At 30.5% G+C, this 10,949-nt stretch overlaps 1 protein-coding gene across 1 annotated transcript; it reads left to right on the top strand.

Annotated features, from left to right (window-relative positions):
- The first annotated feature begins 3,650 nt into the window (after positions 1-3,650).
- LOC113857244 (protein STRUBBELIG-RECEPTOR FAMILY 5-like) lies at positions 3,651-9,979 on the top strand. Its single transcript, XM_027489042.1, has 16 exons — positions 3,651-3,741; positions 3,827-3,959; positions 4,096-4,167; positions 4,272-4,337; positions 4,432-4,503; positions 4,585-4,656; positions 5,126-5,197; positions 5,280-5,345; positions 5,510-5,575; positions 5,655-5,962; positions 6,481-6,752; positions 6,963-7,231; positions 7,653-7,773; positions 9,354-9,490; positions 9,571-9,727; positions 9,839-9,979. The coding sequence occupies exons 1-16, from the start codon at positions 3,651-3,653 to the stop codon at positions 9,977-9,979; spliced, it is 2,115 nt and encodes a 704-aa protein (XP_027344843.1).
- Positions 9,980-10,949: the final 970 nt, after the last annotated feature.

Here is a 10,949-nt window from a genome sequence, read left to right as displayed (position 1 = left end):
GAGTTATGGATACTTTCATTTTACCTATCTACACTTTCTAATAATAAATTATAACTTCTACGTAATACTCTTATAATTTTATCCAACTTATCAGTTAAAATATAATGTGCAAGTAGTTCTTTGATATGTAATATTTAACAATTATCAATTTTTAAAAATAAAATATCAAATCACTAACTCCACAATTTTAATATCATATAATTAAATGTGTATAAAAAAGAAGAGATTGTATAAAAAGAGATATTAATATAACATTTTTATATTTTTATATAATTTACTAATTAAAAAGTATTGTGTAAATTTTAGTATTTTAATTTTTTTTTTTTATAAATAAGATATCAAATCATATAAATAAGTATATTTCTATAAAAAGACATAAGACTTATATTTAAAAAAACAAATAAAAAAAAGTTTAAAACCTTAAATATTTTTAATAAATTATATATTTTTATTTATTACTTTCAAATTATATATTTAATTTAAATAAATAAATTATTAAACATAAAATAAACACAAATGAATATCAGAATTATGTATACAAATAGATTAAGCAATAGTAATGCAAAATTTTTTAGTAAATGACGTTTTCTTTCTTAAAAAATACGTAGTAGGATTAAGGTTTTTAATTGAAATTGAAATTTTAATTTATTTAATATAATATTATATTATAATTTTTATATAAATTATTTAATATAAAAATTATTTAAATAGAATATTCTATTATATTTATTAAGATTTTTCTTAAACTTAAATCTAACATATTCAGTTAATTAAGTATTTTAAAAAAATTAATTAAATTTATTATTTAAATAGATCACGCCATGTCATGAACCATCTTTAGCTGGGATGGGTGACTCTCCAACGAAGAAGGTTTAAAGTAGTGGTTGATAGTGATTCTTAGTAGTGAGGGCTTGGAGGTGTTCAAACACTCAAATTAAAGAAAATTTGGTCGAAGGTAGGGGTATAGTGAGTATATGAACCATGAGTCTCCCTCCGCTATATGGACATTAGTTAGTTCTGTCAATTTGTATACCATTGAGGTTGCGGCATATCTGGAAGGGACTTTCACGGTTTCTCACTTTCTCAACGATCGAGTTTCCACTTGTGATTGCTTAGATCTATGCTATAAATCTACACATTGTCAATCTATGCTGGCAACTTCATTATGTCCTGCTTTTATGATAAGACGAAAATATATGCATAAGAAACAGGAAAAAAAAATCAGAAAAGAAGCATGACACCACCGGAAGATTTTCAAAATAGAACATTATGCATGGGGTTCAACATTCTCTAAATGACCATGTTTTCATCAAAAGTGACTCTACTTGGGGGTCGGCATTTTCAAGCATCCAAAGCCATCAAAAGTGACTCCACTTCATCAAACGTTGTTAGGTTTTGATTGCAGATATCGAGTGGAAGTGATAGGACAACAATTACCAATTAAGATTGCAATTTTCTTTTCACCTGTTGTATGAGTTTTGCATAAAAAGATCTTGTTCATCTATTTAACAATGTTAAATCTAACACTTGAAAGGAATTGGACTACCAATAGTCCGTATATTGGGTGCACCACCTTATATGAACCCATGAAGATATTTGACAATCGTTTCTATCTGTCTATAACTTATTTAAATAACTGATAAATTTATTCAATCAAAATGGAGATATTTAAAAAATAAGTTTATTTTCCTAACTTATAGAGACTTTTTAGATATTACTTGAAGTAATATTTGGATTTATAGCTTAATTATAACTTATTTTCACACCATATTTTAATAAAATTCTTCATTTATTACCTACTTTAATACTACGAATTTTATTGAAATAAAATCTTACTTTAATAATATTACACTGTTTATTGTTGTAATCCATAATCATCTAGATGATATTAGTATAAAATTCTTGATGTTATCGCGGATGGTAGCTGCAGTATATCTTTCCAAAACTTACAATTAGCTTTGTTGGTTGATTGTAAGAAAGAATACGTATATTATTTAATTTGGACGTTAGGTAATATTAAGATTATATCTATGTTCCAGGAATAACTACAGGCATAGAGTAGGTCATCCCATGATTTACATGAAGTGTCACTTAAAGGATAGTTCGCACGCCTAAATTGTTGACTTGATATGGTGATTTTTATTCTGTCATCTCTGTATTGGTTTTCATTTCAGAAGGTTCAGTGGTGTTTGAGCCACGAAGAATGGGCAATGGAAGAGCTGAATCAATAAAATATCACACAAAATTTTAAAAATAATGGTAATAGATTTAGATTGAAATTCTTTCATTTTTTTTTATGTAATCTAATTATCCTTCTAATTTACATCTTAAGTCTCCCGGTTGCAAAAAAATATTATTCAATAAGGTTAGATTCATTTTTCTTGATGCCTAACCCCTTTATTTCATTCATGAATTATAATTCTTTAAGTGAACCTAAATCAAACAAGCATTAAGAAAGAAATTTTTAAATGATCTCTTAGTCACTTAGTTCTATTCCTAAGATATTATACTTTTACATATTTATCCTTTATTATTTCATCATTCTAACATATTAACAATTAATGTAATGATAATGTTTGACTTCACTATAGATAAACTTGCAATACTATAATTATTATTTTTAAATACCAATACATTAACTATTTCTAATATATGTGATTTAGTAAAAAGAACTAATAAAAAATGCGAAGTAGTAATATATAGTACGCAAAACATCATTTGATAAATGTTTCGACTAAATTTAGAACGTGTTTGAAAGTCTCTTGACGAGTTGCGAAATATTTTAATTAGCATCAGTTGATAAATATCTTATGTATATGTTTAAGGGTAAGCAGAGTGGCTCGATAGCCACTGGTAGAAAATCGACGCAATGGACTTAGTGGTAGAGCCATGGAAGAAACAATAATGAACGAAGGAGTTTGTTTATTTTTTCTTTTCTCATTCAATTTAATCTACATCCGACTTAAGTCGTGCATCTAGATGGTGTGAATAAATTACTATTAAATTTTTTTTATATACATAAAAACTTAAACTTAAGACTTTATATACTTAAATAATATCACTTGAATCAACAACGAAAGAATTTTGACATGGTTCGATGGGTTTCAAAAAATATTTTATTCATAAAATACAATAATAATATAAAATATTTGAAAAATTTTGGGTGGCCAAAGCATAAGTAGGACACCGAACTCTTCTCTTTCGTTTTCGTTTGTCCCTATAATTTATATATAAAAAAAATAACAAGTTTATTATACAAATAATATTTTTCTGTCTATATATAATCCTAAGCTTTAATTTTTGAATGTGTAAGTAATTAATGCATTACGCTAATCGTTAACTATTTATATGTCAACGATCAATATAAATTTATTTTAAACCCTAAGTATAAAGTAGATATTTTCTAAATCTGCGGGAACAGCTCCGCAAAAGAGTGCGCTACCAGCCATTTTTAGGCGTCAAATTCATACCCGTTTGCTTCTCTCTCCTAAATTTAGGCATTTGAAATGGTGTTGGGTTTTGAAGGAATGTTATGTTTCTTTCAAATTCAATGTTGTAATTTTCTTTCTCTTTTGGATCAAAAGAAAACACCACTTTACTTGTTTAATTTTCTTTCTGCCTTGCGTCATTCCATTGTGCTAAAAATTATAATGCACCACAACCTTAAGCTTGCAAGGTTGTGGATTGCTTTGCTTGCAGTCTCAACCACCGCAGTTCATTGCAAAACTGCCTCCCAGGATGGTACGTACCTTTGCATGCATGCATAGATATATGATTAATATATCCAAATTCTTATGCATGCTCAATGATGAACCAACTTGTGCAGTTTCAGCCCTTAATGCGATGTATAGCAGCTTAAATTCCCCTTCACAACTCAGTGGCTGGAAATCAAGCGGAGGTGATCCTTGTGGCAATTCCTGGGAACGAATCAAATGCTCAGGCTCTTCTGTCACGGAAATGTAATATAATATATCTATCTAAAATCTAAATTCATCAACAGAGATTAATATAGTATTTATTAGACTACCTAGTCCTATTGGTTGTGGTCGTGGTTGGATGCAGTTGAGACATTCTAACTACTTTTACTTTCACCAGAAATTTATCTGACCTTGGACTTACTGGATCAATGAGCTACCAGTTGTCTAGCTTAACATCAGTTACCTATTTGTGAGGCCCATATCTTCAAATACACACTTCCTTTCTTTCTCATTTTTTTTTTTTTAATAAGAGAGCATCACTCAAATGCCGTGCATTAATTTTTCATAGTACAGTGATTTGAGCAACAACAACCTCAAGGGTGAGATACCGTATCAACTTCCTCCAAATGCTCGTTACATGTAAGTCAGCTTAATAATTAACAATTTAAGTGCATGCATTTGTTGGTTGGCGCCATATGTTTTTCCTTCAATAATTCTTTATATAATCATGCAGAGATCTTTCTAAGAATGGCTTCACTGGAGGCGTACCTTATTCCATTTCTCAGATCAGTGACCTCGACTACCTGTAAGTAAAGTGTCTTTCTATTTTTTACTCATCATTTTTCTTGCAACTTTTCTTTTGTTCGTCAACATGTCATGTGTGCAGAAATATTGCTCATAATCAACTCAATAACCAGTTGGGTGATATGTTTGGGAACCTCGGTAAACTCCAACAGCTGTAAGTGTGATCATAATTGCAGCAAGTTTTATAGTATCAAGATCTGCACTTCCATGCTATTGATGATTTTGGCATTTAACTCGAGTTAAGTAGAAGCTATTGCAAAGAACTGAGTTCCAGCAGTGTATAATTTTGCATTAAGGCATGTAAATGAGTAATTTATTTATACTGATTTTAAGCGAAGCTAAATGAAGGAGTTTTTAAAAGAATTAAGAAGCATAAGTTGTTTTAAATTTATGAAATAATTTTTACTCATTTTTAATGTTGATTTTTTTCTCCAATGACTTTTCTAAAATTTACCTAATTTGGCCAAAGTAAACTCATGCATTGATGTTTGGGAGACGATTCATTTTTACTTTTGAGATTGTTCTATGGAAACACCTCACTTATTTTGTTTCTTAATATATGATTGTCAGGTTTCTCCAGACATGACAATTTTATTAACCATTTATCATTGAATAACATGTAGGGATTTATCATTTAATTCGCTATCAGGGAACCTACCTGATAGTCTCAAATCGCTCAGAAACCTCAAGAAGTTGTAAGAACACAATCACTATCACAGGCAGGGAATATACACACGGACACATCTTCACTCTAAACTCCTATTTGTTCTTGTACAGGCACCTACAAAACAATCAATTCACGGGTTCAGTAAATGTCCTTGCCAACCTCCCACTTGAAGATTTGTAAGTTCAGTAAAAGCTTGTGCAACATCTTTCATTATGAGGAACTAAAAAGTCAGAGTTGTTTAGTCAATTTATGAATATCACTTTGGTAAAGACAAAGATATTTTTACTTAACGAGTAAAATTTTAGTTTTCAAAATTTTATTACTATTTTAATTGAAACAGGAATGTTGAAAACAACAAATTTACTGGTTGGTTCCCTGAGGAGTTAAAGGATATAAAGAGATTGCAGTAAGTATTTTGTAACAGTCATTTGTTGAAATATGCAGATTTAGGTTGTTTCTCTAACTTTGTATTGTTAATTTCAAAGTACTGGAGGAAACTCTTGGTCAAGCGGACCAGCACCTCCTCCTCCTCCTGGTACACCCCCTATCAAGCATCATTCCGACGAGAAAAACAATAAAAAACCTGTTGTCAGGGAATTAGCCATAGCAGGCGCAGCTTTTGGCCTACTAGCAATAATTATAGTTGCCGTTGCTCTTTCTAAAAGAAAGTCATCATCACCTTCTTCACATTTTACCGATGAAGAGAAGCATAGCCAGCATAAATCTTTTGCGACCCTTTCATCTCAGGAGTTATCAAAAGATTCCAACACCAGTGTCAGCAAAGAATACAAAGGTGCTTTTTTTATTTACAGAACTTCTTGTGATTCTTATTTATATGTCAACCAATAGGCACTGTCTGTGATTAATGATAGATTTAATTATTTACATTGGATGAAAATTTCATTCTAGTTTTCTTCTTCTTTGGAAGGAGGATTGAATATAGATTTAAATGTTCCCTCTCGTGTCATGACTGAAGTTGATATAATCTTCTGATAAAAACTGAGATTCACATAGTATTATTTATCTAACAAAGGAAGTTCAGATCCATATACATCAGAGGAGAATACTGAGGAGCTTGGACTCTAGATCCAGCAAATAAGATAGAGAAAAAACAGAACGCCAAGTAGATGCAATGAGCACTCCTTCTGCAAGCATGACAAATTTTGGAAGAGCTGATCTTGACAAATTTTTGGTGGCTGTTAAAACAAAGAAATTGTTATATAATTTTAGTTATTTTGGAAAATCATGACAACGGCCAATATGGAGTTGACAAATTAATTTAACTGACTTCAGTAGTTATATTGGTGACAGGATTTAAATCATTGGATTCCACTTCAATTGACATAAAGGCTTTGCAAAAAACTCCATCAGTTAGTGTTAGGTCATCAGTCTCTGATTGTGTGCAATCGTTTAACGACAACAAGTTTGCAAATCGTCTAAAAGTAAGAAGAAGCACATCAATCCGTGTTAGTCCTTTTTCATTTGAAGAGCTGAAGACTGCTACTGCAAATTTTGCTTCAGGTCGACTTCTTGGTGAAGGATCCATTGGACGTGTTTATCGGGCTAAATATGCTGATGGAAAGGTACTTTCTGTTTGAAGTTTAATTAATCTACATGTGAGCTTTAGTATAAACTAGTGGTGGATACACTAGTATATGTGCATGAAAAAATCGTAAGATTAGCTTTCGAGTATTGGGTCATGGCACGGCTATGGGACAACCATGGCTGCAATTAAATTAAAAAACAAAAGAAGCACTTACTTTGATTCATATAAACTTCTGTTTTTCTATCAGGTATTGGCTGTAAAAAAAATCGACCCTTCACTTTTCCATGATGGTTCTCCTGAGGAATTCTCTCAGATTGTTTCAATTATCGGCAAAATTCACCACCAAAATATTGTTGAGCTTGTTGGTTATTGCTCTGAACGGGAGCACTTGCTAGTATATGATTATTACAGAAATGGCTCTCTTCATGACTTTTTACATTTGTCAGATGACTTCAGCAAACCTCTAACTTGGAACACACGAATCAGAATTGCATTGGGAACAGCTCGGGCTGTTGAGTTAGTATACATCTATCATTCATATATACTTGCATTTTAACATAGCTCACTACATATTCATGGATATGGATATGCTTCTATAGCTAGATAGGAATATCACATTCGTCTTTGTTTTTTACTAGCATTTAAAATCCAGATTATAATCAATGTGCTATAACTATATTAAAAACTTGTGTTAATTTGTAGAATAGATATGTGTAAGAAATATATTACTAAAGTATAATGATAAATAACTATTTATATAAATTCAAATGCTCGGCAGATTTTGGATTCGATAATTTATATATGGTTGGAACTTTACGATATATATATTAGACCCAATTGCGGATCTCAGTTCTAATTATAATATTTTTTTTTTACATTGAATGCATTTAAATACTATTAACACCATTCATTTTGTTCTCGCGATCTAAATATTCAGGTACCTACATGAAATTTGTTCTCCTTCATTGTTACACAAGAATATCAAGTCCTCCAATATTTTGCTTGACACAGATCTGAATCCCCGTCTCGCAGACTATGGTTTGGCATCATTCCACCAGGTTTTCCTTTTTGTTTCCATAGTATTCTATACTTGTTTCCTTTACTTTACTGCCTCTGGAATTTTGATATGATTTTCCTATAAATGTTGCCTGCGTAGTTTTATTTTTGCCTGAGTCGTTCTTGTTAATATATTGGCGTTTGTTTTGCCCTTACAAACAGTGTTTTTCACTGTCTATAAATATATATAATGCAACGATGTATTGAAACTGTAGAACAAGCCTGAAAAAAGTTAGGAATAAAGAAGCTATTTTGATTATATCCTTTTTATAGGAAAATATTAGTGTTTTTAAAATATTGATTATGTAATTAAAAATATAAAAATATTCACATCTATATTATTTAATACATCTTAATATATATATTTTTTTATAAAATTTGCTATTTACTAACTAAAAAAACCTTTCTTGATATCAATTGCAAGATTTTAAAAAGCGGTCTACATGTTGCTTAGGGCAAACATTGTAGATAGATGAATTTCTAGACAAAAAATACAAGTGAAAATCTGGTGCATTATATTTTTGACACGTGTTTTGAAAAATTCTTTCTAAAGAAATGGTTTGCATGCTTCTGATATTTTGTCGTTTATTCAATTTTATTTTTTAACTTAATTTACCTTTTTTTCATCTTCCTCAAAATTCAACTTCATTAATGGATAAAAGAACCATGTCTCCTCCTTGGGTGAAATACATTCAGTTGTCGATCTATTTCTATAACAAGAGACATTTCAATTATATCCGTTTGAATTTCTAATATTTGTGCCACAATTAGTATTAGAAATCCATAAAGTTAACTTTGGAACTATATTAAATGGATGTCTTTACTTGTGAACGGTACTATATATTAATTGGTGGACGTTGGAACCATAATACTTTTGCTTTTAAACTGAGAGAGTCGGTGGGGACAATTATTTCATGGATATTTAATGTTTTAAATTTTGTAATTTTTAATAAAATTATTATAAATAAATTTTTATCATGCATCTTAAAGTAAACATTTAAAAAAACTATCAGTCGAAATAAGGATTAATATATTTATGTCGTGATTTGCAATATTAAAATATAGCAAATAAAGTTTGGGTCCGGATAAATGACATACCATTTTCTCACAATATTAAAAAAGAGTCCAAGCATTAAAATTGTATTTTCTTCTTTTATTAAACAAAAATTTAACATTAAAGAGGTGCAGGTATATTTTGCTTTCTTGGTTCCTAATAATAAGATAAATATAGTTTTCAAGTCATAACTTCCTCTCTCTAGTGTCCTGCTTACGTTGCTGCTTAGGTTGGGATGAATGAGTCATATGAAAACTAAAACTAAGGAAACAATTAATGATCTCAAAGAAAACATAATCATACAAGATGTAAAATGAAATTTCTTCAAAGAGGGAAAATCAGAGAACGAAATTGAGAAGGGTCTCACTTTTGGTTGTGTGATATTTTGCATCTAAAATACCTAATGAACATGTCCAATTCCCGTATTTAATGTGAAAGGGCGTTATAAATTATACAGAAAATTGGAACTGCTTTTGGGATCTTATGTTGTGATTTTGATAAAAACTCCAAGGTTTTGGTTCTTTGCAGCGGACGAGCCAAAATCTTGGGGCAGGATATAATGCACCAGAATGCACACAACCATCTGCGTATACGCTGAAGAGTGATGTATACAGTTTTGGGGTAGTGATGCTGGAACTTTTGACAGGTCGAATGCCATTAGACAGGTGCATTATGTGGATTTTATAATTTTTATAGTGCAATTAATATATGGCATATTAGCTAAGTTTGATTTATTTGTCTTCAGTTCAAAACCAAAAGCAGAACGGTGTCTGGTTCGTTGGGCCACCCCACAGCTTCGGGACATTAATGCAGTGGAAAATATTGTGGACCCTGCCCTCCGGGGACTTTACCCACCCAAGTCACTGTTCCGATTTGCTGATATCATCGCCCTCTCTGTCCAGGTGACTTAAATACCAAAATCAGTATTGCATTTCCATTTGCATCTTCATATATAATCATTAATCTACTTGATCACACTAACATTAACATCTATGCATGCTTCTTTCTATCAGTCTGAGCCCGAATTTCGGCCAGCTGTGTCAAAGGTAGTTCAGGCCTTGGAGCGATTGATTCAAAGTTCCAGTATGACACTCAGAGAGGATCTTGGTCGGATGGATGATGATTATGATGATGATGATCCATCCACTCTTTGACCCTTCTTCTCAACCCTTAGGTCTTCTTTAATTCCTAGAAATTTCACTCACTCAATGCTTTCTCCATTTTTGCTTCCTTAAAAGTAGTTTTAGGTTGTACATGCAAATTCATCATTTTTTTTTTTATATTTTTTAACAAAATTATTCTTTTAGTTCTTTGTGTTTATTTAAAGTTTCAGTTTAGTATTTTGAATTGTCTAAAGATTTCTTTGTGGAGGAGGAGGGTGACGACCTGAACCCATTGAAAGGCCATGGAATATAGAAACAGTGCAATTAAAACATGAATTTTATAACCTAGATAATTATAATTTAATTTGTTATAGCTACTTCAAAATTGTAGTGTTATTTATTATCGTTTTATATAAATAACATTTACTTAATTTTTATTTTTTTAAAATAAATGACCATATGTATTTTAAAGTTGATAACGATCGAAAACATGCAGCAGATGTTCTTGAGTGTCAAATAAAATTGCTTTCAGCAAATGAAAAAACATTGATAAAGAAAATTTTAAAACTTGAATGATAAATATTAGATAGCTTTTACTTGGGAGAAAATATGTATAATTTATTTCATCCCTCCCAAAAAATTATATTCTAAAAATGAGAATTTGAATATCCATCTTTAGTCCATGTACATGCATGCGCACGCGGTTTCGAACATTCAAGATGAAAAACCAGATCAACTAAGTCAATAACTTCAAACTAGGGCAATTAATATGCTCCTAACTTACCAAAAAGATAACCACTAGTTTGGATAAATAATGACAGAATACTGAACAGGCTTACCCAAACATGTGATGGGAATATCATAGTTACTATTTTTTTTTTACAAAATTCTTTTATTTAGTACTGAAAAATAGTCAAGAAAAATAAAAGCAATAAGTTCATAGAGAAATGCTTAATGATATTTTATTATTTATTTATTTTATTCAAGAAAATTCTTTGATTAGATAATATTTACTTGAAAT

The sequence above is a fragment of the Abrus precatorius genome, unplaced genomic scaffold (assembly GCF_003935025.1).
Source record: "Abrus precatorius isolate BTA unplaced genomic scaffold, Abrus_2018 Scaffold153, whole genome shotgun sequence".
NCBI lineage: Eukaryota > Viridiplantae > Streptophyta > Magnoliopsida > Fabales > Fabaceae > Abrus > Abrus precatorius.
This window is presented reverse-complemented; position numbering and strand designations above follow the sequence as displayed.

Coding starts and splice junctions, on each gene's coding strand:
- LOC113857244 (XM_027489042.1), top strand. CDS start 3,651: ATGCACCACAACCTTAAGCTTGCAAGGTTGTGGATTGCTTTGCTTGCA. Junction 5,198..5,279: donor CTCAGAAACCTCAAGAAGTT/GTAAGAACACAA, acceptor GTTCTTGTACAG/GCACCTACAAAACAATCAAT. Junction 5,963..6,480: donor TGTCAGCAAAGAATACAAAG/GTGCTTTTTTTA, acceptor TATTGGTGACAG/GATTTAAATCATTGGATTCC.